This window comes from Arachis ipaensis, chromosome B8, assembly GCF_059453495.1.
Source record: "Arachis ipaensis isolate K30076 ecotype BB chromosome B8, ASM5945349v1, whole genome shotgun sequence".
Lineage (NCBI taxonomy): Eukaryota > Viridiplantae > Streptophyta > Magnoliopsida > Fabales > Fabaceae > Arachis > Arachis ipaensis.
In genome coordinates, this window is record NC_142443.1 from 136,325,980 (window position 1) to 136,353,570 (window position 27,591).

The 27,591-nt window shown below is 36.2% G+C and overlaps 2 protein-coding genes and 1 pseudogene across 3 annotated transcripts; 2 read left to right on the forward strand and 1 right to left on the reverse strand.

The window, feature by feature from the left end:
- Nucleotides 1-5,297: 5,297 nt before the first annotated feature.
- Nucleotides 5,298-6,020, forward strand: LOC107611674 (putative F-box protein At1g67623). Its single transcript, XM_016313577.1, has one exon. The coding sequence runs from the start codon at nucleotides 5,298-5,300 to the stop codon at nucleotides 6,018-6,020; it is 723 nt and encodes a 240-aa protein (XP_016169063.1).
- A 7,175-nt stretch (nucleotides 6,021-13,195) lies between these two features.
- On the forward strand, nucleotides 13,196-13,770 carry LOC148549966 (uncharacterized; annotated as a pseudogene).
- Nucleotides 13,771-17,543: 3,773 nt separating this feature from the next.
- Nucleotides 17,544-21,400, reverse strand: LOC107613867 (F-box/kelch-repeat protein At3g23880). 2 transcript variants are annotated; one of them, XM_016316043.3, is made up of 2 exons: nucleotides 20,899-21,400; nucleotides 17,544-19,263 (listed from the first exon to the last, which is right to left on the reverse strand). In XM_016316043.3, exon 2 carries the CDS (start codon nucleotides 19,153-19,155, stop codon nucleotides 17,839-17,841), a length of 1,317 nt encoding a protein of 438 aa, XP_016171529.1. In that variant the 5' UTR covers nucleotides 19,156-19,263; nucleotides 20,899-21,400; the 3' UTR covers nucleotides 17,544-17,838. The 2 variants fall into 2 exon arrangements, with proteins under 2 accessions (XP_016171529.1, XP_016171528.1); XM_016316042.3 differs by having other exon boundaries at nucleotides 17,544-19,318.
- Between the last annotated feature and the right edge of the window lie 6,191 nt (nucleotides 21,401-27,591).

Below are 27,591 nucleotides of genomic sequence, written 5' to 3' on the forward strand. Positions count from 1 at the left end.
CAAGAAATCAGGATTCGCAACACAGCACATAAAGTTGTTGACAAATCGAAATAGCCAATCCAAAAATAACATAGTCAGGATGTTATTCACACCACTTGGATTCATTCAAAATCAACAAATTGGACCAATAGCTGCACGTCTGGCTGGGTACGGGAGATCTCAAACACGGCCAGCTTGGGCACAGTTATGTTGCACTTGGTCAAGAATTTCGCCCACCCTTGGCTAATGCTTCCGCAATTGCGCCTTCTTTGGCCGACGTATCTTGCGTAGACGGCCCGGACGGAGATCTCCCCTGAAGTCAGAGTGACCATCACATCATCGTTGACGTCGTCTCCAAAGTGCGGCACATTCGGCTGGCCAAAAAAAGATATAGAATCATATGGACTTAAGGGGATGTGTAACAACATTGCACTGTCCATGAAATGAAACAGAATGAAACCACTACCACTGATGATGGCATTATGAACAATTAGCATGCGTTGCGCTGATTCTGTAATGAAATTCAAACAAAAAACGAGAAGGAGAAGTTCGAAGAGGCAGTTGTAACGTGAATGCAATGTGCATGAATTCAAAATTATACAAACGGCAACTACTGATGACGGCACTATAAACAGTTAGCGTGCAATTGGGTGCTTGTTTCCCTAGACAATGGAATTTAAGAGTTTAACAACAACAGACATTCCCAGCATATATCCGTAATCAATTTGAAGTCAAAAACTGCTCCAGCACATAGCCAACGATTAACAACTAAGCAACAGCACAAGACACAACATATGGCCCACGTAGAATGGCACATTGGCAAACAAAGTAAGTACCATCAACAGAAGCACAGTTGGTGCGGACCAGGTTGCCACGCAGATTACTTTCAATAAAGGGAACGGCAGGGGAACAAAACATATAATGTGGTCCCCAATTGTAACCAAAGAAACAGGTCTATATATCGTGCAGAGGGAAAGCAATTACCAGGAAGTGTATGCCCAAAAGCCTTTTTGTGATGTGCATGATGAAGAAGGGGTGCTCGGACTGAAATGTCTGCTCCACCTCAGCCGCAGCTGCGCTCCTAGGGACATTGATACACCCCAGTCGACGCCGGGGCGCTTGAGTAGCGGGTGTACGGTTCCTTGGCACTCTGGGCGGTGTGACGTCGCCAGAGTCATCACCGGACACATCATACGTCCTTTCCACACCCGGTGACTGAAATATGCGAACGCTGAAGTCGTCTCTGCCCTTGTGCTTGAACAATAGAATGTTAGATGGTTGTAGCTTGTATTCATGATAGAACCTTTGCCATCCCCTGCCGAGTGTGATCTTTTTCCACCCCTTGGGGCTGCATGCAATCTTGTAAGTATGGTTTGAGCCATCGGCCACCGTGACATACAGATGATTGCTACCTTTGGGGAGGAGACCATTCGGTAATGGCAGACGCTGCATATAACGGCACACGAGGAGTCGGCGTGAGAGGTAAAACAAAATGCGGAGAGTAGAGTGACAAATAATCGCAACAAAAGAAGCGGAATCGTTAACCTACCATGGGCCGCGACGGCTCTCCTGCCGCTTTGATAGCCCTAACGGTGTCGCCTTTGGCGTATTGTTCGGCCATTTGTTCCTCACGGCACCAACACAGAAGAAGAAGGGGATAATTTGAGGTAAAAGAAAACGTACAGAGTGGATAACGTGTGGATCCAGCAGATATCAAGGGTGAATCTTATCTAATTCATTAATTGAAGTAACGTAATCAGAATTGCAGTACTTAGAAGAATGTGCCATCAGCCCTCGATATATAGTCTTCTTCTGGAAGGCATTCGGTTTCGTGCCTCATGGGCCAGAAAACTTTATTAAGTGGTTCCCACTCACATTTTTAAAATGCAATTTATAAATTAAAATTTATTATTTTCTTATATCGTCATTTTTTATTTTTGAAGTGCGTTTTATTACGTTATTCGGTAATTACTCTTTGTAATATTATAGATGTAATTAAAAATTTTATTTATAATTAAACTCATTATGTGGGTCATTTTTTAATTCTTATATTATAGTTACATTTAACTCCTATTATATAATAATTAACCTTTTAATTAAATAAAAGACAAATAAATTATAGTTTTCTAAATAAGAAGAAATTCACGTAATATTTATCTAGTATAGATTTAAACCAACGTACCGATATGCAAATATTTTTTGGAATCCTTAAGTATCGTACAATATAGATTTAACCTTTAGAATTTTGACACTCTGCCCGTTTGGAAAACTTTAGAAGTAACTTTTTTTAACTTTGGACTTGTTAAAAGAAGTAGTATTAATGTCTGGTGCAATTTTCAAAACCTAATTGCAACTTTCTAAGAAGCTATTTAGGATCTTATAGAGAAGTTAGTAAAAATGAATACTTCTACTTTTCATCGCGGTCGTATAAAATATGTACTTCTAGAGTTAAGAATCCAATCACAAAATAACTTATTTGTAATTTACCTCTATCAGAGTAATTTATTGTTTAAGTTATTTTATCAAAAGGAGATTAATTTAGTTGGTTACCCAAACTGTACCTGAATACTCATGGGTTTGATTACACATATTTGGTTTGTATGTTTATTGTTTTCACTATTTAGATAAAATTAATTCAGTCATAAATTATTTTATTTCATCCATTTTCTTTGGCAGACGTATGCACAAACAACAAAATTCTAATATTAATTTGCGTTATTTGCTTAGATTGTTCCTTGCTTTAAATTTAACTTTTTTTTGAAATTTTTTCATTTAAATTTCGATACAATTTTTGAGGTTGTCATTTTTAAAATTTAAGTTATTTGGTTAGGTTGGTATTTTTTAAATTTTAAGTCATATGCTTAAACCGTTAATTTTTAAATTTGTAAAGACACTTCCTAACGATGTTCGATATTTAATTTTCATGGTTGTTTAGCTAATTTAAACATTTGATTTTAAATTATTATTTTCGAGTCATAGTTTTTAAAATTTTAAATAATAGTTATATTTTATTATAATTACAATAAAATTTATCTTCTATTAAAAAGAAAATAAATTTCAGAATTTCGAAAAAAATAAGTTCAACAATAACTTACTTTGAATGTACTTTTATTATTATTAATATTTTTATTGTTATGATTATTATGATGAATATTATGAATATTATGCTTATTATTATTATTATTATAGCTAAGAAAATTTAATAAAAAAAATTCATTGTATCCTTATTTCCTTCATGGATACAAAATATCAACTATCAATAGTATCCATCTATTTAAAATAATTATAAATCAAATAACAAGGAAGGCCACAAACCTAATTATGTTCATTATGCTAGTACATTCTACATTATTAAATACCAAACACTTTCTACCCTTTCGGCTACCACATTTATGATAGCAACTTCTGTGCTCTTCCATTTACTCCGTATTAGATGTTACACTTCCATCTACAAAAAACTTTCAACCACACGTCGGAAGACTTTAAATTTAACTTCAATTGCATGCAATGCACCTTAATTTAGAACAAAATAACACATACCTGCATGACTATCTATGCAATAAAAATAATATATCATATTCGAAGCTGCATGTAACGGGTTTTTTCAATTTTTTCTTTGTGCCAGCCATTGTAAACCACGCATAAAGAAATACATTGTCAGTATTACATAATAACGTAATAAGAAGATAAATGTTAGAGTTACCACACAAAAAGATGGATAATAAACCCTTCACCACAAACCCTAAAACCATCAACCATGAACCCTAACCAACAAACCCCAAACCCCAGAAACAGTAAACCGTCAGCACAAGACCAAACAAACATTATCCACGGCCGTTCAAGGTTTCCCAATAAGCCAGCCGCTCCCTAAGCCGAGCGTTCTCAGCCTCCAGTTCAGCGACACGGGAGTCGACGGACAGACTAGATATTCGCTCCAAATCCATAAGACGTTCCCTGCAACTTTGAGCGACGTAGTGATTGTAGTCGAGGATCTCCTTCCCAGACTCTCCAACAACCGCTTGCAGGGATGATAAAGCGGCATCTTGCCTGGCCATGCGTTCATCGGCTGAGAACCTACCGTTGGCCATAAAGTTGATTCCGTCCGGTGGGCCCCCCACATGCACAACAAACCCATAGTAGCGGTCGCCATGAACGTAAACGCAATCGTGGGGCTCAAACACTGGAGGGTCTGTCTTAAGGGCGTCACATGCCCTGCGCAGCATTTGCTCAAGGTCTTCCATGATGACAAACTGGTCAGGATTCACCGTGGGGACAACCTCTACACTTTCAAACCAGAAAAAACAATAACAATGAGTAAACGTAAAGGTTAACAGGGAAAAAAGATAATGTGAAACCCCCTACCGTCGTCGCGGAGAGGGGCGCCAGGGCGAGTTCCTCCGGAAGAACCACTTCCATCACCAACGGTGGGGCTCGACATTGTTTCAACCCAATGAACAGCGATTCACTCACAAAAGGATGTAACAACCTTCAATCTTATTAACAAATTCCTCAGCGAAGTAATCTCAAACATCAAACTTATTGATATTTATATATGACATGCCTCATCACATTCTCCATTCCAATTATGTATACAAAGTTATCTCAGTGGACAGTCACACCGCTTCCCCATGGCTTTAAATTCGATAATAAATGTATTAACCTCACCTATCCGTTTTTCCCACCTTCCACCATATGTTCAACGCTTTATTATCTCATTTTAAACGCGTCACATTTAATCTCCTCTCTATGTGATACACGAAACAAAATTGAAAAACACAAAAGTCACAGCCATGATATTAAAGTACCCAAAACTACGCAGATAACATTAAAAATTAACTATTAACTATTCATAAATTAAACGGCTAAGAATATGCCCGAACCTTTAACAATCTTCTGAGTGCACGTGGAATAATGTATACTACTACAGGTTTAGAAAAGTGTAGCTAACTAACAACTATTGTTTAACAACGTCTGAAAAATGTATTATAATAACATTAATAGAGTAAATTTAATTAGGAGAGTGGTAGGGGAACATTGTTCAAAAATCTTCTTGGTAATGTATTATTTTCCAATAATTAATAATATCATTTCCCATACAGTTTTCATTTTTCACCATAATATAGTTACGCTTACTCTAACGTTTAATATTACGCATGCATAACTCAGAATGTATGTGACACAATCAACTTTAGGTTTCTAACGGGATCGGTGGACTTATAAATATGGAGGCTACACTACTATGCCACACTCCAAACCCCATACTCTAAACACGTATCCCCATCCCCATCGAAATAGGAACCAACAGGAACAAACTGAAGATGACAATCGACTGTTTTTCAAAAATCGCTTTCATTCCGAACGACATCTGGGTAGCAATAACCATTAAAGTTGCGTCACACTCCATTCGCGACCTGTGCAGTCTCAGAATGACCTGTAAGGCTGCACGCAATGCGGGAGACACCGATATTGTTCGCCGGAGTGTTTCCATCCCACCGCCGCATGCCACGCCGTGGTGGTGGTGCATCAACCCAGAGTCAAAGAGATTCTTTGATCGCTGCATGGTAGCTGGCCATCCAGAACTTCTGTTTCGAGAGGCACTTCGGGAACTCTTCATCAGACGTAACGAAAACGTTGGCCTCCAGATGCTGAATAGTGCAACAAGTACAGGCCATGCAGCAGCCAAATACGCACTGAGCATGACGTTGCTGCTTCGCACGGACGACAACGTCGGAAAACAAAAAGGGCTGGAACTGTATCGCCAGCTTGATGCGGCTGGTTCACTCGCTGATTGTAACGTAAGGTGCTTTTCAATTCTGATAATCTTGTGGTCAGGTGAGGTCCAAATGCCACACATACAAGAACAACACACCGTCTGTGCCTCACCTACGTGCTTCACGAGGGGCCACATGCCTCTTCTGTATGACTATCGCAGACGTGCAGCGGAGCGAAACTCCGTCCATGCTTTCGGAGGGGCCGCTCATATCCCCTGCATCCAGTGTCGCGCAGACTACGACCTGCAAGCCTTCGTCAACCTCCCATGAGTTAATACAATTTAAATAAAACCTGTATATTAAACGTTAAACAAATGAGTCGATACAATTGAATTACGTACTTGTTTTATATTTCATTTGTTAAAATTAAGTATTGAAATTTGTATTATATTTCATAATATTTTATTTCAACCAGAACCATGTCCTTAAGCAAACCAAAATTAGCCTAGTTTATGCTCCTTGGTAAACGACACATGTGAGCCCCACATTCGATAACATTTCCAACCGTTGGAAATATTACAGTTGCACAATTTCAATTTCCTATTCAAATCACAGTAGCCATACTCGTTGCCTTTAAAAACCACCAAAACCAACCTCACAGCTTAAACATACTCCACACAACTCTCCCTTGGAATGTCAAAATGGTCCGTGCCAAGAAGAAATACTATGTTGTTTTCGTAGGGAGGGTTCCTGGTATCTATAGTTCCTGGCCGGCCTGTCATAGCCAAGTTAACGAATTTAGCGGCAACCTCCATAAGTCTTACGAAACCTTAGATGAAGCTCGCATGGCGTTCGAACAATTCGTATCTGCCAGACGATTAGAGACTCAGCTCACCAACAATGGTCCTCTAGCGCAACAAATTCATGCAACATCCATTTGCCAGAACCCATCACCCATTCCTGACCAACTACTCCCTTTCGACGAAGGCAGACAGGAGCAACGTCAAATTGAAGGAGGGGAGAACCACTCAACTGTCCGTCAACCCAACCGATCCAACCAGAGGCGCCGGCAACGAAATCCCTACCCGTGTATCCTATTTAGCTTCGTTACCATGTTCGTCCTATACTTAACTCTGGTTAGGAAGTAGGCTCCTCTTAACCTTAGTTATAACAGCACCTACCACCATGTGTTTCCAGCCTTGTAGCAGTCTTACATTTCACTGTCTTCCATTGTTTACTTTTTAACGTATATTCTATTGTAATAATTAATCTAATGTTCACTTCACGCATAACATCACCTTATTATTCCAGCGTATCTGTTATTAACTCAGCGATGTCTAATTATTCAAACGTGATTTTAGCACATTAATCCGTTAATCCATTTACCCTCCTCATCTGTTTACGGCATCTCAACACATACGGTACATGCATGCTAAGATATTTACATATAGACAAATTTAATGTCAGATACGATAATTTTTGTTCATTTTGATATTTTACATTCTTATTATGATAGTACATAACGTTACTGAGGTTTTGTAAGACAAATATTTTCTAAAAATATAATAAGACAAAACGTCGTTGTGAATAATATATATTTTTTTATTATAAAAAAGCCAAAACGTGATACACGTTTTGTAAAAAAAAAAATATTTGTTTTTATATAAACAAACTAACTTGCCCAATGTAAGTAACAAGAAAAAACCACAACAATCTTATCATCTGGTGCAATTGGGGATTGAGAATGACACACATTTAATTAATGATAATAATTTCACGAAACACATACAGCTACAAAAATTCATTATAAACTGATAACGGATATAGGAAATGCAAAATGCAAAAAAAATAAGTTAATACAATGCAACGATGCAAGTAAGCCAAAAAAAATACTAAAATCTGTACCGACTCTCTCACACCTACATCTAATAAGCAGACATATTTATCTGCATAATAAAATGAACACAACAAAACCATAAACAACTTCCATGACAAACATAATTGCTTCACTTGCTAAAAGAGACATGAAAATGCCTAGCACAAACTACATTAAGAAGTTTAATTGATGTCTCAGCCCTACTAGGAAGTAGAAAACGAGACTTGATGAAATGGTCATGAGGAATAGGAATGGCATGACAAGAATTGTCCAACTTAAAATACTAGTAGTGCACTTCAATGATGGTTACATTATTGACATTCATGCATCCGATTGACATTGTATTTCTTCCTTGAAGCCAAGTCCAAATACAAATAAATTCATGGCAACCGGGTTGTTACATTTATAGGAAACAGACATTTCTTTTATAGATTGAACATTCTGTGATGAATTGGAGAACTGCCTTCAGCATCCACCTGTCTTGCAAGTGACACATTTCAGTTAAAAGTGTTAACATTTCAGACAAGTTTGCAACTCTAAAAAAATATCAACTGAAAAGAACAATACAGACCATAAAGTTGCCCTAAACAAAGTGCAAAACAGCTAAAGACCAAACAGTTCTACTTGATTGAATTACTCTATAGCATCCCCTGGGACTCCAATGCCCAATAGAAACTTCGCTAAAGACAATCTTTTATCAACTAGAAGCTGCTAAATGCAAAGGCAAAACACAAAAATTTTATTTTTCGAAACTTTTTTCTTTAAAAAAAATGGACAGTAATCACATATACTCGACATACATTTATTTCTCCACAAACTGTAGCAGCAAATGCAGTTACCCATGGAACAACTGAAGAGGTCATGGAAAGGGAATCCTTATGCTCATGCCCACCAATAGTTTCCCCATCAAAATAGAAAGTTCCAAAATCTGTAAATTTATAATACGTTTGTATAAGCTCAACATGCAAAATATTAGACATAAATAATGGCAGGACCAATTAAATTATGCATGTGTGTTAAAGGAAATCGTTTCTATCAATATGATGCATGCAGCCGGAGCTTCTACATCTGCCAGGTATTAAGTTTCAATTGCAAATACTGTTAACGACAAATAATAAGCAATTTCAAACAGAAATAGACTCAATTACACAACAAAGAAAAGAAATTGGTCAAATTAATACCTGAGATTGAGGCTCCATACTTGGTGTCAGAGGGGTTGGGTTTGCCGGTTTGACACTCTTCAGAGGGGATGGTCTGCGCTGCTTCGTCACTGTCCGGCGCTACTAGGAGGCGCTCGTTCTGCGAGACCCGAAGGGGGTTAGGCCGCGCAGGTTCCTTGGACTGGGAGTGGCTAGGAGGTGCTTGTTCGGCGCTTCTTCGGCGCGACTGTGAGGGGCTGGGAGGCGCGGGGTGGGCTGCCTGGAGTTGGGTTTCGCGTTGGGGTACTGGGGTTTCTCCCCTCTTTTACAGTGGCTGCGCTAGGTTACAACTTAGGAGAAATAGGTTTTCTACTGGGGGTGGGGTAATGGTTTTTTAAGCTAATCGGATCCAACAACAAAAACCCGGCCCATAATATTACCATCCTGGCCCATACACTTTCAGCAACTCGTTCTATATGTTAGCTGGCTTGAGCCATAAAAGGGCAACAATGACCCCAGCTTCCATATATACCCCCTACCAGTAGACAACCTCACCATCAGGTCACCTCATATGGTAGGCTCAATATTTTATGAATCACATTAGAAAAATCTAGATAAATCAGTACCGTATGTTTATTTAATTGTTAAATCCGACAGCCACTAGCATTGGATCATCAGAGATCCAGTAAAGTGCTCTGGACTATTTGAAAACTTTCCTATATGATATATCCATCTACAATATCAACAAATTCTCACAATCAATCATATAAAAATTCTATATGTTTCAACAAATTTTCATTAACACTTAATTAAACACATCAGAAACGGGAAAACGAAAAAAAAATCAGTAACGGTATTCTTTTACTCGCACTCCCTTTAGCAAGCCATGCCATACACGCGTCACTTTGAGATTATGCCAAATACAAACCACATCCCATGGTGCAGACAGTACCACAAAATCTTCCAAGTAAATAGACCATAGAATTGTTTTTTTTTTTTTTTTTTCAAAAGTTAGCCAATATGTAAGTACGAAAAATGTTACTTTTTAAAAAGAATGGATAAAAATATATCTGAATATTACACGGTAGTTATAATTACGTCTAAATTATTTAAGGAATCATATATACCTACAATTTTTTTTTTGGATGGACACATTCATCTTCCCAAAGCAAAATTGCATATGTGTAATGTTTTGGGTCCAAAATAGGATTATTACTATGAGTAACGTGATAATTTGTTGTAAGATAAGATAAAATCTTTTTAAAATTAAATTATTAAGTAAAATTAAACCTATCTCTAGAAATGGTTTTATTAGATAGACAATGACTTTTGTAAATAATGTGAATAATAGTCTAGAATTGACCTAATAAAGTAAAAAAATACTCTACCTTCAAATTACCTCTTAAATATTAACATTAGGATAACCATATGCATATCTAGTGAATTGAACATCCAGTCATTGTTAACTGTGCATGAGTAAATCGAATCAAAAGAAATAACCATCCAATTAAAAATAATGAATATAATCATCTGCATATCTATTGAATTGAACATCCAATATATCCATTATTCATATTATTTAGTAATCTCATTGTCTACTTATACTTTTTCCTCTAGAAATTGCAGAAATTTTTAGAACTCTAACTAAGAACGAAGAACATGACTTCACTTCAAGAAACGAAGTTAAAAATTTTGAAAAATTAATGAACCAGCCAGAATTTGAAAGAAAAAATTGAATATCTAGCAATATCAAATTTAATCAACTAGAACCAAAATTTAAAACAACAATTGAGAAAAACAATCAACCAGAAATCAAATATAATATATAACAATAATTTTTTAATAGTAAAAGCAGAAGAAAATATGCCAAAGTAGAATTGTAGAAACAGAATGCTAGAACTGCAGAATCCTATATAAGAACGATGAACCATGAGCTACAGAATGCGAACGCAAACCTAACGAGAACAGAAAGCAAAGAACCGGCAGAACAAAGACAGTAAGGCGGCGTGATTGCGATGGACAAAGCGGCCAGGCGACGATGACAGAGGAGATGAGTGGTGATTAACCACGACGGAGGAGGCTGTTGAGGAATGCCAAGGAAGAGAAGAGAAAATGACAAGGAAGAGAAGAGGAACAACGAGAAAGAGAAGAGGTTGACCACCAGTGAAGTAAAGAAACTACTTTTAAAATGATTTAATTTATTGAGTATGCTGATTTGGATTTAAAACACAAGTTTTGTTTGGACGCAGTTCTAATGTAAGTATTTATTTTAGGGACAATTTACTATAATAAATAAACTGGCATCCAATATTACTAGATTACACAAAATGCAAAATAAATACCAAAATGCATTTTTCTCATAATTTATGTAAACCGCGACAGGGGTCCTGCGGTTTACAAATACATGTAATCCGCTACAGGGGTGTCGCGGTTTACATTCTAGGCCAAAATTAACATAATCCGCAACAGGGGTATGGCAGTTTATGTGTGAATGACGAGTGTGCATAAACCGCGACATGAATCTAGCAGTTTATGCGTTAGTATAAATACCCTTTAGGGATCTCGCGGATTACATTTGTGGTGGTTGTAAGGTTTTTTAGAGAGATAATGAGAGGATTTCTAGAAAGAGGAAAAGAGAGAAAAGTGGGGTTGGTTAAGTTGAGATCGGGCCAGGACTATAGCGGAGGCACGCAGTCTTTACAAGCTCAACGGCGTTGCGCACGTTGCTGGCAGCATAAACGAAGAGGTTAGTTTGGTTATTTTTAGTTAATGTATTTCGTATAATATTTTTCTAATGTGATTTAGATATTTAAATTTAGATTAAGGTCTTGAATCGTTTATGCCTTTCATTGAATTTTGTGATTAGAAAACAGGAACTGTATGTTACCTGTTTAAACTTTAATATTTTGTTTTTAGTGTTAGATTACTTTAAATTAATGTTGGATTTTTTATATGTTTTGTTTCTTCTGTCACATGTTCCAGCCGACTAAGTGTATTTATAGTGTCCGGAGGCAGCAGAACATGCCTTTGCATGACAGGATCGTACCCTATCTGGAGAGGGCTGGTTTGTACCACCTGGCGAGGCTCAACGTCCGGTGGTTCTGGTTGGACGAGCCCATAGTCAGCGCTTTCATTGAGAGGTGGCGTCCTGAGACGCATACCTTTCATATGCCTTTTGGAGAGTACACTATCACACTGCAGGATGTAGCATACCAGCTGCGGCTGCCCATGGATGGTTTACCTATATCCGGGTGCCTAACAGATTTTGAAAAGCTTATGGAAGAAGGCAAACCGGCTTGGGAGTGGTTTCAGGAACTGTTTGGGGAGCTTCCACCACAAAATAAGGTAAAGCGATATACAGTCCACTTCACCTGGTTTCATGAGAGGTTCAGGGTGCTGCCGGATGATGCTACGGAGGAGATCGCACGCATATATGCACGGACTTTTATTATGATGCTACTTTCCACTCAGTTGTTCGGTGACAAGAGTGAAAATCGGGTTCATATACGGTGGTTGCCCTTTGTGGCGAGGCTTGATGATATGGGTAGTTATAGTTGGGGGTCGGCAGCGTTGGCTTGGCTATATCGTTGCATGTGTCGGGTGGCCAACAAAAACGTGACAAACATGGCAGGCCCCCTGCAGCTACTGCACTCATGGATTTTCTGGCGGTTTCCTAGCCTCAGGCCGCGGGGATACGACACCTATTCCTTCCCATTGGCATCCAGGTATACATATCTGTACAGTTGGACTTGAACTGTAACTTTTTTTTTTATTATGGTTCTACCTGTTAACTACGTCATTAGCAATTTATACATGTGTATAATATTGTGTTCGTTTAGGTGGGCCACCTACTTGCCAACATCCGATCACAAAGGAGGAGAGAGTTATCCAGTGTCGCCTAGCATTGGACCGCTTAGGTGATCGAGATGTAAGTTTATTCATTTAGTTTCCATTTTTATCTAGTAATTAACTATATATTTGTTAGTTAATGGACTAATAAATGTGTTCTGTCAACGTTTGTAGATTGTTTGGGAGCCTTATACTTCGCTCGACGTGATAGCTGTTGTTCATCCAGAGATTCTCACAGAGGAGCATAGTCGGTTATGGCGCGCATGTACTTGCTTGATATACTTCGCCGTCATTGAGTGACACCAGGTGGATAGGGTGCTGCCACAGCTGGGTGACGTTCAGCACGAGCCTGAGCCGGCCTCGAATATAGACTGGCTCCATGCCAAGGATGGGAGGGTGGGGACAGATGGTTCCCGAGCTACTATTAGGTATGGCACCTTAGTTGACAGAACAGGGTTGATGCTGTTCTGAGTATTTCCCGGGTGCCTGATCCCAGGCCGTCCGTAGACTTTCTGCGATGGTGGTACAAAGTGGTCCATAGGTTTCTGTCGCCAGATTCCTTGATTGCCGATCCTAGGATCGAGGGGATCAGTCAGGATGTTGTTCAGAGAGGGTCGTCACAGGTGCCTTCTAGGGTTCCGATGCCGGACATGCCTGATAACAGGCGCGTCGAGCAGCAACGACGCATTGGTACCCGGGCTACAGACCGGGAGTGGCGATGGCTGGATGACATGATTCAGGATGACAGATTTGGTGGCGACGGAGTCGGACATGCCGATCACCGTGTCCGGTGTGGCCGTCCTCAGTGTCAGGGTGGTACATCAGGGTCGCATCTAGTGTTCCTAGTGACAGACCCACTGAGCAGGCAGGGGAGGGGTCCCAGGAGGTTCCTCTTACACATGTTTCGAGTTCCCAGATATACCATGAGATCCATGGATAGATGTATGATGACTTGGCGAGCCCGACTTTCACGATGGATATGGACCACGAGGTCAGAAGTTCACAGTTCTATTCCGACTTTGCAGATCTCATCCGGAACGACGACCCTCCGCATTTTCAGCACCATACCCCATAGGATCAGGTGCCGGAAACTCAGCCCCAGATGGACGTTGCACAGGGGTATCGCTCAGATATGGAGGATATGCAGCGGTACCAGTCCCACATGTCCAGTCCCACATGTCTGATCCTCAGGGGTACCAGCCCCAGTTTCATGTAGACCTGAATGAGCCTGCTATCAGCCCGTATGACAGTTGGTTGGGCATGGGAGGGACGCCTCCATCTGCATTTGGCGTGGCATGCCCGTCGATCCTCGAGCACAGCAGCGCCAGAGGCCAGCCAGAGTGAGACCAACCGCTCGATGTGGTACAGGGTCGCATCTTTTAGGCGCATTTGGACATGACTCTCACGAGGAGGATGAGGACAGGTAGGAGCCGTAGCTGTTTATTTCATGTTTTCATTCATGATACCTATGTATGTCAGATTTGTCGTGTACTTTTGTATTGTATGACGGTACTTAGTTTATTTCCATGGACTTGTGTTTGTGTTATGTATGTTTTTGTTTACTATACACTTACTTTATTTTGTATTTATGCAAACTGCTCATTAACGCATAAACCGTTAGACCCCTATCACAGATTATGTTAATTTTGGCCTAGAACGTAAACTGTAATACTCCTATAGTGAATTACGTGTATTTATAAACCATGGAATCTCTGTCACGATTTACATAGATTATAAAAAAAAAATGCATTTTAATATCTATTTTACATTTTGTGTAATCTGATAATATTGTATCCCAGTTTATTTATTACAGTAACTCCTCATTTTAGCCTTAGCTTTAAGCTATTTTGCACATGAAACAAGAACGTTGATTTTGAGATGTACTACCATAATGCAATCTGCTTCTAAAATAGCTTATTTACTCAGATTTTGCTTCTAAAGTTATTTGACTTTAAATATAGATTTTAAATTTATATTTTCGTAATTTACTTATTATTACTTAAAATTTTTTTAATACATTAATACTTAAACAAATATTAAATAAGAATTAAAAAAATTATTAAACCATATTTATACTTATTGATAATCAAATTAATATTGAGAAGCAATGAATTAATAAATGTCAGGCCTAACCTCTGGAGGGAGTGGCATTCGTCACGTAAATAAGCACCACATCCTCTCAAAGCTAAATGTAACTTCATAGAAATCAAAATCGTTGCCATACATAAATGTAACAAGGAAAAAAGATTTGACGGAAGCAAACGGCTTTTCAATGAGAGTTTTTGAGGCCAATAACTTTTAGTATTTTTTGTCATTATTTGACCAACATAAATACTAAATTATCTTTAATAAATAAATTTTACTAATTTATATATGTAAATTCTGAAAAAGTGTAGATGCAAATCGTTTTATTTTATGTATACAAAATTTTAATAAATATAAATACAAATTTTATATTTTTTGTGCACAAAATATCTATAAATAAGGAAATAAATTATTACTAACTAAAAATAATAATATTTATTGACCATATGACACATGTAGCATTGCTCATTCAATATTCAATTCACAAAAGCAAAGATCCCTACCGGATTCTTTTTGTCAAGGTACATTTGAACCATGTGTTACAATAGAATAATGGGTTCAAATCATCAGAAGTCCTTAATCTCTTTTTAATAAAATGAAAAATTGAAGAAACATGTTGCTTCCCATGCTCCACACAAATCACAAAAGCAATTGAGAGAGACAAAAAATTAAAATCTAAACTGAGTAACCTTAGAAACAAATAGACAACAACAAAATCAAGTACAAAAGGGAATCAAAACAACATATAAAAAGCAGCTTCAAAACAAAATATAAATAAAAAAAGGCCTCACTAAAATCAACAAAAGCATGAACAACAAACTCTTGATTTTGATAATTTTGTAAAGGAAAAGTAGATGCGAGCCAAAAACTAAACAAAACCACATTAATTTATATTAATAATTAATTAATTTTAAATTTTTTAAATTCAAAATTTAAAATTTAATTAAAACCTAATTAAAACTATAAAAATCTTCCTTTTCTTTCTCATATTAACCTACTCACCTCCAACAATCACACACACAAATTCCTCTCTCTCTCTCTCTCAGATTCTCTCTGCCTCCTCACTGAAACTCACTCCTCTGTAACGGAGTATGTGCTGCAAGGTGCCGGTTATCATCTCGTTCAAATCTCTACCGCAGAGCCTATAGAACTTGCTGCCAGCACTGCAACTGTGTGCTCCCGGACACCGCCAGCAACCAAGAAAGAGATGCAGAAATTTAAATAAAAGAAAATAAAAAGTAATGCTAAATTTTTCTTTTTTTTGTTTCTGTTTTTTTTTTTAGCTGGACTAAACAAAAAAAGAAGTATAAGAGATGAAGGGAGGTGGACGGACAGAGGAGGGGAGGCTCTCGGTTGGAGTGGGGATTTGGTTTCAGATGTGGTTTTGAAAGGATGAACGGGTAGTTGAAGAGAAGGGTGTTGACTACAAATTACACACTTGATCTTAGTCAAAAGAAATTTTTAAATAATTACATAAATATAAAAAAATACATTTAATATGGAAAAAAGAAATATCTTAATATTTAACAAAAGAAATATCCAGTTATAATTTAAAAAAAATTATAAAATTTTAAAGAAATAGAGACATTCACATTTGTAATACAAAAAAATTCGAAAAATATATAAAAGAACATCCATTTAGTATGAAAAAGAAACATTCTGATACTTAGCAGAAGAAACATCTATATATATTAACTCGTAGAAATTTTGAATTCACCCAAACGTATTTGGCTGGTTTTTGGCTAATACCCTTTTGGTTCCTAGCATTACTCTTTTGTAAATAAAGCTCGACTCAGAAAAGAAAGAAAAAGAGAATCATATGTAAAAGATCAGTACACTAAACATTACATGAGACATCCTTGTATAATCTAAATTCTATACAATATAATTCGAATTACTACCTCACTCTACTGTCTCTACAGACATGAGAATACCATAATTAGGAAACTAGTGTTGAAACATAAATTTAAAGACAAAGGATGAATCTAACTACAAAACAGAACGTTGGAAATTGTTCTTAAAGTCCATGTATTTATTGTAGAAGCTTTAATTAAATCAAGTGCAATCTTATCTTCTTTTATTATTATTTTTATACAGCAACTCAGAATCTAACTATAACATAAGCACCTATAACTTGAAATGCAGTTTTGAACAAAGGAGAAATCGTGATCAGCATTCAATAGCCTCTATATAATGCTTCAAAATCTCATGAAACTTTCGCAACTTGAAGATGGTCATTAATTATTCTGATACACAGACCATTCTATAAAGTCTAAACAGCCTTGTCATCAATTTTGTATACATTACTTATATGAGTTTAAGAAGAATTGGGGGGTGGGGTAATATCTAAATTATCGAAGAAGAAATTGGAAAGCTAAAAAATGCTAATTGCATCAACAACAAATATGTAAACAATTTTATTTTTTAATGTCATAAAAAAATATCAAACAAGTATAGAATCTAAAAACAACTAATAAGCGGACTTAATAAATGTTGGAGGGACATGAGTGGAAAATAATAGACAAGTTTAAAAGGATGAAGACATAATACATTAATCTATTCCCTTCTTTTATTCCAAACAACAATCTTGAATACAATCAATGATAAACAATTTAACATAATGTGGTATTTTTATTCTAAAGCCTAAAAATCTTGAAAGCATGAGCATAACATTACCAACTATATATGAATCAATGATTTTACCAACTTGACCCAAGAGTTAGGAGAACCCAACAAAAATCTCATCACCTGAATATTGAGCTGAATGTCATTAAGTAAATTGAATTCCATAAGTTTCCTTATAAATTGATTGAAACAAGATTGCAGAAACAATATGCTGGTACAATAGCATATTCATATGGGCAGCAGAAATTAATGTCATAATAGTAGTATTTCAATTCAGTATGAATAAATAAAATTAATGTGATAATAGATTTATTATCGAAAATCATAAGGTGCAACTGTATACTAATTTTTTTACCTAATCAATGATTTACAAGAAGAAATAACGATACCAAGAGCAAATACAATTTCTTATGAATTATTTGACAAGAATATGAAGAAGATCAAATGAATTATCATAAAGCCGTAAATTCCAATTGAAACAAGAACATAATACTGAGATAAATAAATTCGATAACATTAATAACAAAGTTGGTAGTGCTAGAAAGGCTTCACCAAGAGAAGGCGCAAACAGGCTTTAAGAGTCAATAGGCTTGAGTTTGGGTTTGATGAAGCGCAGCAGCATTTTGGATGAGTTGCTTTGAAGACCATTTGGTGAAACTAAGCTGTCATGGTAGATACAAGCCATCCTATACCCGACACATTGAGAAAAAGCAGGATGGTTCCCCATGCCAGAGTTGTCAATCTCAGGAAAATCTACGCTCCCATCATTTAAGTTACACAAAACTATGCCGAAAAATGGACAAAATGCCAAAAGAACATCACTTTCCGAGATGTAAAGAGGTTGAAAACAACGACAAGGATCTGGATAAGTGAATTTTTCATAGACCGGAATCACTGCCAATTTAGTCCAAGATTGAGCATCTCCGTATTCCTTCATCTGCCACACAATCCACTCGTATGTACTCTTATGCCCGTAACAAAGAGAAAGGCAATTTCTCAAGACACATAAGTGAGTGCACCCCCTTGAAAAATAATAAGGATGATCTAAATCTATTTCACTATCAGGCAGAGAAAAATGACCATAAGTCTCTTTACCCAAATCAAAATAAAGAACCACGTAATTAACACACCAATTAAGAGTGCATAATCTGCTACTACCGAAAAATTCCCCTTCCCTATTAACATCCCAACTAGGATTGTCACTTGGGACACCAAATAGGGCTACTGGGATATCATCAATTTTTCTCCATGACGAAGTTGGCCCAAATGTATAAATTCTGGTACTAAACTCAAAATTAGATGGCCCTTCCGTCCTTATAGTTGCAAAAATTTTGTAACTGTCACTGAGATAATCGTAACCAAAGCCACAAAAGCGGACTTCGCCGCTGATTTCCGGTGATTCGAATGTGAATCCCGTACAGGGGTTCCACAAGATGGCATGCATGTATTTGTAGGCATGTTCATCAACCAAGCATAACAATCCATTGCAAGAACCAATGATTCCGTAGTAGCGTTGTTCCCTGAAGCAATCGACTTGAGTAGGCTCGGAAGGATTGTCCAAGATTGAGTGTACGGAGAGAAGTCCGATAGTACCGCATCTGACGTCATTTCTGTAAGCCCAAGTGCAATAAGCAATTCGTAGCGTAGTCAAAGTTGGATCAAGTAAGCATGAACGACGAAGGTGGTTACAGGTGAAAGGAGGGGAGGAAATTAGGTTTCTCCATGAAGTGCACACGCTCCTTAAGGAAGCAAGCGTCCTTGCCGGAAACCTCAGCAAGATTTCCATCATATTCTCATCCGAAACATCTGCCAGCTTCCGCGTTCTTGCCGTGGGGCAACTGACCAGTTCCGTCCCTGCCTTCGTCTCCGCATCATTATGGTCAGTCAGCATAGCTAGCTGCTGTTTCAGTTTGATTTTGGGTATTCTCTTATATTCTATTTATATTTAGGTTACATGTTTCAATATCATCATTAGCATCTCCATGGATCTTTGGCCCGGCTTCAATAATATAAGATAAAAATCATAAACGGCCCCTCCAATAATCTAATCAAATCTAAACAAAATAATATATTGATCAAAATCACAAGTTTTTATACTCGTGCAATACACGAAAATAAGACCAAATCAAATATATTTATAGGTCAAATTTTATAATACCGATATACTTAGTAGACAATAAATATATAATTAGACAAACATTAAAAGTGAACAAATTTACAGTAAGAATCATAGTTATCAGAAACGAACCGACAATCAACCTGATCATATGACCGGGTCACTGGGTCACTGGTTCAACTGGTGGGTCACTAATTCACCTAGTTGACCCGGTCCATAATTTAAAAAAATATAAATTATATAAATAAAATTAAAATTATGTATTAAAACTTAAAATGCAAGTCTGAACAAACATAATAATAATAATAAAATATTAATTCATTTTTTGAAAAAAACCCAAAATAGCCCCTGACAATTACCTCAAAAGACAACGAGGCCCTTGACAAAAAAAAATACCAACCCGGCCCCTGAGATTTACTTTTATGGGACTGATTAGCCCCTGTGCCAAAAAAAATCAATGTTTTTTTTGGCACAGAGGCTAATCAGTCCCAAAAAAACAAGATCAGGGGCCAGGTTGGGTGTTTTTTTTCTTAGGGGCCTCGTTGTCCTTTCGAGATAATTGTCAGGGACCGGATGGGATATTCACTCTTAATTTTTAGACATAACTAATGATGTAAAAAGAGATAATAAACTAGTTTCTAGTACAAAATACTTTCTCCATTTAAACAAACAAGAGCAAGCAAAAGATAACACAATCGATAAATAAAGTCCAAGTGATCTTAAAAATTAAAATCGACATCTATATCTTCATAGGATAAATTTGGAGCTTGATCAACATTTTCCTCATTTTGATTTGCATCTATATCTTCCATAAGAAACACGGCATTATGCATAACATCAGAAACAAAGAAAGAAGAGTTTGAAGAGAGAGGTACAAGAAACTAGTGAACTGAATTAACTTCATCTTATTCTTCCATCAATGAATCAATTCTACACACCTCTTAGAGGGATGCAAGAGCTTCATTTATAACAGAGTTGGAAAAGAGAAAGATCAGATATCAGAATAACAAACCCTGACTAACTGTACCAAACTGATTTTGTTATTGACCAACACTCTTATCTCTTATCCCTTAACATACACCAACAAAAGATTTAGCATTTTTTAAGCAACACAACAACAAGGTTCATTAACAAATTCAACTCAACTCAGTTATCCAGCAACAAATTCTACTTCCAGCAACAACCACATTTATGATATGTTCAACATCAAATTCAACTTACAGCTAACAACAAATTCTACTTCTAGAGTTCTAGCAACAAATTCAGCTATGATAACTATGATAACTTCCAGGCAGCATCAAAAACTTAACTATGATAACTTTCAGGCAGCAACAAAAAAACAAGAAAATTGAAACAGAAGGAACAGGGGAAACTCACCAACAAATTCAAGGTTCATGATAATCAATGACAAATTTCAGCAACACAATCAACACTTTCAGCAACAAATTATTTTGGCAACAAAATCAAAGTGCAGTGATGCAGCAACAAAATGGAAACACAAAGAACAGGGGAACTCACCAAATCGGGTTGCACGAAGGAAGCTGATGGCGAGGGAGAAGCTGACGGCAAGGCGAGAAGCAAGAAGACGACAACGAAGACCAGCCCACCGGGATCTGTTGCCTCTGCTACCGGCGACGAAGAGCGCAGGGAAGGGAGAGGTCGACACCAGGTGCGAGACAGAGACCGTTTGAAGCAAGAAGACGACCACCACCACCACCCAAGGGACCAGATCCGGTTCCGTCTGCTTCTGCCGCCGGCGAAGCGAGGGCAAGGGCACGGGACCGCGACGACGACCGAGGTGAGGGTACGAGGTGAGAGACTGAGAGAGCGACGAGGTGAGGCCGTGAGAAACTGAGAGTGACGACTGTCGAGGTGAGGGGAGAGACGAGAGAGTGACGAGGTGAGGGTGAGGGTGACGGGAAGAGGCGGAGAGAGCACAGAGACTGGCTGGGTTAGGGGGGTTCCACTCAGACTCTCAGATTTGGCATTTGGGCATTAGGGTTTCATCCAAAGGGAAAGTGGAGGGGGTGTCTGAAACGACACCGTTTCAGGTATTAGGAAAAAAAACACGAGCCGGACCGGGTTAAATTAACCGGCCAAATTATCGGTTTTATGAAAAACTCGCCTGGTTAAACCGGGTTCGACCGGATCCGTTACACTTCCGATTTTACAAGTGATTCGGCCCGATCAAGTGATTGAATAACCGAATTTTCAATCGAACCGACCGAATTAAACCGAATCTGATAATTATGATAAGAATTTATTAAAAATTTTGGCTTAATTCTTGATTTAATTTTAGAATTTTTTAATAGTATAATTTTAAATAAATCAACTAATTTTATAAAATCTTTATTAGATTAAATAATTTTATAATTTAAATCTTATATTATAATTTTATATTTTATGTATTTAATTTATTTTTTTGATATCACCTAAAAGAATCTCAATTTTCAAATTTAAAATTAGTTTTGAAATTTGAAACTAAAAAAAATTGAAATTTCAAATTATTAACAAATGTTTAAGTTGCATGCTCTTGAATGTATTTTGTATTTAATTTATTTAAATATATTTATTAATTTGATTGAGATAAATATTAAATTATTTAATAGTTTTTGGACCATATTAACTATGATTAATTGATTACATTAATTATTTGATTTGATTAAAATAAATAAATTTTTATTTTAATTTACATTGATTTTTCCATCTTATATATGTTGATTACTGATTTTTTAAAAGCAGTATAATTAATTATTTATTTAATTTAACTGAGATAAATATCAAATATTTAATATTTTATTTGACCAAATTAACTATACTAATTAATTATATTAATTATTTGATTTGACTAAAATAAATAAATATTTTTTAAATTTGTATTATTTTTTTTGCCTTGTGTATTTTGATTAATATTTTTAAAAGTGTTATAATTTTTACATGACATATATTTTTTATTTATTTAACTTATTTTATTAAACTAAATAATTATAATTAATTTATTATATTAATTATTTAATTTAAATTAATTTAAATATATGTTATTTGATTCAATTTTATTGTCACGATAATGTTTGAGTTATTGTTTACTAGAAATTTCTCTTCATTTCATTTTTTGATTAAAAAAATATTTTAATTAAATTTTAGATTTATATTAATTGTTTATATTTTTATTTTAATATCAAATCTAATATTTCTGTTAATATGTCCTTGCAATTTTAATGTCTAATAGTTATATTTTTACCATTAATTATGTAGTTGTGAATATTTTTTTAATTTATTAAAAAAGGCACAAATTCCTTCCTTTCTTTTTTATTTTACCTATTCTTATAATTTATAACTTATTTACTATAAAAAGTTATATATGCTAAAACAAAATTTCATTTTTTTATAAATTTATCTTTCATTTTATAATACTTTTTTTCTCCTAGAATGTATTATTTCTATTTTTTTATTTTTTATAAACTATAAAATATTATTTTTTGTTATTGTACTATCTTTTTTATATTTTTTATTTTGTTCCTATTATTTAAGTTGTTATAATTTTTTATTATAAATTTTATCATTTTTATTTCATACAAAGTTAATTTATCACAACTCTTCACATATTGAGTCTTCTCAATATTTAAATTATATTCTTTATGTACTTAATTTCTTTTCTGATTTAGGGGATACAATGGTAAAAAAACATAGATGAAAGCTATTGTACATCTCTTCTTCGTCCTTTTAACTTACTTCCCTTTTTGTACAGATCATGAACAATTATATATAATAGTGCTTATGCATAAAGGATAATTATAAATTGTATCCTATCTTCTTTTGGTAAAATTTTTATTATTTATCTTGATGAAATAGGAACAAAATATTGCAAACTATTTTGGACTAACAAGTCTATATTAGAGAAATAGACAGCACCATACAATTCATCTAAAATTTCATCAATAGTAGGAATCGAAAACTTATCTTTTACTGTAATAGAATTGAAAGCTCGATAGTCTACGCAGAAATACCACGCCCTTTATCCTTCTTTTTGACTAGCAGTACTGGACTAGAGAAAGCACTTGGATTATCGCGAATAATCCATGTACTTAGCATTTCTTCCACAAGCCTCTCCATTTCTTCTTTCTGAAAGTAGGGATAACGGTACGGTCGTATACTCACTGGTGCAGAGCCAGGAACTAGATGAATAGGGTGATCGATTTCGCATTACGGCGGCAATTTAGTGGGCTCTTCAAATACTTCTAAAAATTCAACAAGAATCCTTTGAACACTTTCATCTTCTACAGTAGCTTGTGGTGTGGAATCAGTGGTGGTAACATTTAAATGAAACATGAAGACAATAGCTTTGTTCTTATTTAGCTTCTTAAGCTTTCTGAAATTAAGACTAGCATCTTTCAACAGCCACTCACCTTGGAACATTACTCGTTTACCCATGATTTTAAATTTCATGAATAATTCCATGTAGTTGATCCTAATTGTCCTTAACCGCATCATCCAGTACGCCCCTAAGACAACGCCAATACCCCCTTTAAGTCTATTACATAAGTATCAACCGCAAAATTATATTCTTGAATCGTTAGTGCTAAGTTCTGGCTTATTGCTCCGCAATAGATGGAATCACCATTACCCACCATCACTTGTAGAGCAGGGGTTGGTCTGAGCGACAAATTCAACTTCCTAACCACAGACCCTTTCACAAAATTATGAGTACTTCCACCATCAACAAGGATCATCAATTGCCGATTAGAGTGGGTACCACGAACTCTGAGCGTTTCTGGATGAAACTCCCCTTCGAGTGCATTCAAGCTAATCTTGGGTGGTTGTTCATCTCCTTTCTTAGCGTCATTGAAATCAGACTTTGGTTTGATGACTACTGTTTGAGGCTATTGCATCAATTCTTGTAATTCCTCTTCCCCTACTAGGAGTTGCAATGACGACTTGCAGCGGTGACCAGGGGTATCCTTGTCGTCGCAGTAATAACAAAGTCCTTTTTTCTGGCATGCACGTATATCGGCACTGGTGAGTTTCTTGACCAGCGGTGGTTGTGCGAGTGAGGAAGAATGGTTTGACAAGGTGAGGGGGGAAAATGGGTTGAGGATGTGAGGGGGGAGTGATGGGTTTCTGAAGCTGGGAAACTAGGTGTAGGGTCCGGTTGGGTGCAAACCAATTCGGTGGCCCAAATGAGGAGTTTGGTTTACTGTCATTATTTTTTGTGAGGCCCAATGTTACTGCATGTTTCTGCTTATGTAGTTTGGCAAGAGAGACAGCTTGGATATAAGAATTGGCCTGGGCTAGCAGCAGCTCACACTTCAGGTGCTCTTGGAGCCCAGCTGTAAATAGGACCACAATTCACTCTTCACTCAGCCCTGTCACACTGTTGCTCAGTTCTTTAAATTGACACTGATACTCTTACACAGAACCAACCTGCTTCAATTCCTTGAGAGCTGTTCTTGGATAGAACACGTTTTTGCCAAAACGAACATTCAAAGCATCAAGGAATGAGTCCCAGGTATAAGTAATATTGTTGTTGACTCCCCAGCGGTAGCACGCATAGACTGCACCCACAAGTTGGCAGGATAATACCTGAATCCTTTATTCAATTGGAATGTTGAATATCTCCAAGTATTGTCTTTCCCAAAAAACCCAGTCCTTTACTCCATTTCCTTCGAACATGGGAAGGTTAGCCACCTTCAATTTCCATGGTCATTGCGGTTCTCCATTCAAATTCACAGACCACGATCTAGATCCTTCCACCACATCATCTCTTGCAAAACTGGGATCACCACTAGCTGCCTTGTGTTTTAGACCCTCACGGAGTAGCTTTTCAATAACACGTAGTGATGAATCCATCATTGTAAGCTGCTGTTGTGTCTCTGTTATCCGTTCGTTTACGTCCACTAAACCACGGCTCATTGTCGCTATGTCATGCTTATTGGAGAGTGTTAATTCTTCTAATCAAGTTCCTTCAGTCATTGATGCGAGGCGAATGTCGGTTTAAAAGTTCGCTAATTGAAAGAGTGGATTCATTATAAGTATAGCTCCAAACAAATAAACAACCCGAATCAAAGTTTAAACAAGAGTGTCACAAAATTACAAACAAATAACCGGGAGTATTAATTCCGGGTCGTTCTTCCTTGAACTAGCAATTAAGTGCACATCAATGGTTATGAATTCGGGGGTTTTCACGCATAAAAACGGAAATTAAAGAGACTAGAAGTTAAATGAGTCAACAACAATTAAATAGCAAAGAACTAGAATTAATAAGCAAGCAAAACAATTAACTAAGCAAGCATGAATGAAGAACAATGATTAGACTAAAACTATATTAAAAGACAATTAAATCAAACTATGAAAGGTTGAAGCAATAAACTAATGAAGATTGTAATTCAAATGTATAAATAGGGTCTTGACTAGGGATTGAGAGTTAAGGATTCATATCCTTGTCATAACCACAACCATGGCAATTGCAATGAGTTCATCCCACTTAGTTAACCCCTAATATAAACAATGGAGAAAGCCAATGCAAGTAGGCATAATTGGTCATAATCCACAAATTCTAGCCAACTTACTAATTAAGCTTAATAAAAGGCTAGCGTTAGTAGAAACAAGATCAACTAATAACCCAAAGCTACCATTCAATGTTGGACATTAATGACTCTAGGATCCTAGTTCCTCAATCCCTAATCCAAGAGATAAAAATCTACTCCATACTCAAAGTAAACATTTCATCAAACACTTAGTAGGCATGGAAATAAAGCATAATAAATTGCAAAAACTAATGAAAACTATAACTAAACAATGCAAGTAATCAACAATAACAACTCAACTAAGCATATATAAACCTCAAAACATCAAATTCATTAATGTAAAATTCAAGAATTCACCAGTTCATACACTAACAAAGTAACTTCAATTACAAGAAAATTTAGGTAAAGTATAGTGTAAAGGATAAGAAAATTAAAAGCAACTTACAGTTAAAACAAGTTATAAATTGCTTAAACCTTAATAAAACCTAGAGAGAAGTGAGAGTTTCTCTTTTTAGAAAAATTATGAAAAAGCTTAGCAAAAAAAATCTAAAATGATGATACGATGGTGTGTGGTGTGTCCCCTCCAAAAAGTGAGCTTTAGTATGACTTCAAGACATAAAAAATGGGCCAAGACAGCCTCCAATTCGTGAATCACGTGACTTTTTAAATGAAACACGCATCCAGACTTCTGTGTATACACCATTGTGTGCGTACACACACTAGCCAATTTTTTACTTGTGCGTTGTGTGCATACGCACAAATCCGAATGTCGTTCTCCTTTGTTTCTTCATGAATTCTTTCACTTTGCATGTTTTTGCTTCCACTTCTTTAAGTCATCCTTGCCTATTAGTCTTGAAATCACTCAACAAATATATCAAGACATTGAATAGAATAAAGGTGAAATTAATTTGACAATTTAGAGCACAAAAATATGTTTTTAACAATTAAGCATAATTAAGAGAGAATTCATAAAAACATGCTATTTCAATGAATAAGTGCAAGTTTATATGATAAAATTCACTCATTTCAAGCCAAACATTATCATCAAATATAAATTCATCAGTCATCATGGACTTCTCTCAACAAGAGCACCAATTAATAGCTTGTTCAATAATTCAAGCTCAAGCAACAGTATAACAACCACAAAATAAGAACAAGAAGATCATGCATCGATGAATTGAATAAAATCAAATATGAGTGTGTATATAATCTGAAGGAATGAACAATAATTTTTCCTTTCGAGTAAGAGAAGCATTCCTCAATAATAACAATTTATATTTCTTACCATTCTTTGCCTTCCCTTTTAATCTTTTTTCTCTTTCTAAGTTGTTACTTAACTAACTTGATACTACTTCTAATTTTATTATTCTATAGCGTCTCTATTTCACAGCTCGTAGTCCTTCATCCAAGTTGGTTACTTCTTCACACGCCTCTAATTTTATCTGGTCCAATTGCCTCCTCATCACTTTCAGCTTCTTGTATTGGGCCGAAAATAGCAGCTATTGTTAATAGGCTCATATCAATTTATGTGTGTCATTGACTGAGAGATTTGAGAAGCTTTTTAGAAAGTTCACTAATGTTGGTTTCATAGATGGTTTGGTTTATTTTGATTTGGTTGAGGGTTGGTTGCCTTTTGATGTGAATTTTCTTTTTGTTCTGATCTCCATTCTATTCAGGTAGCTCTCAC

Excerpts from the sequence above, each read along its gene's own strand:
- LOC107611674 (XM_016313577.1), top strand. The coding sequence starts at position 5,298 with ATGACAATCGACTGTTTTTCAAAAATCGCTTTCATTCCGAACGACATC.
- LOC107613867 (XM_016316043.3), bottom strand. The coding sequence starts at position 19,155 with ATGCTGACTGACCATAATGATGCGGAGACGAAGGCAGGGACGGAACTG.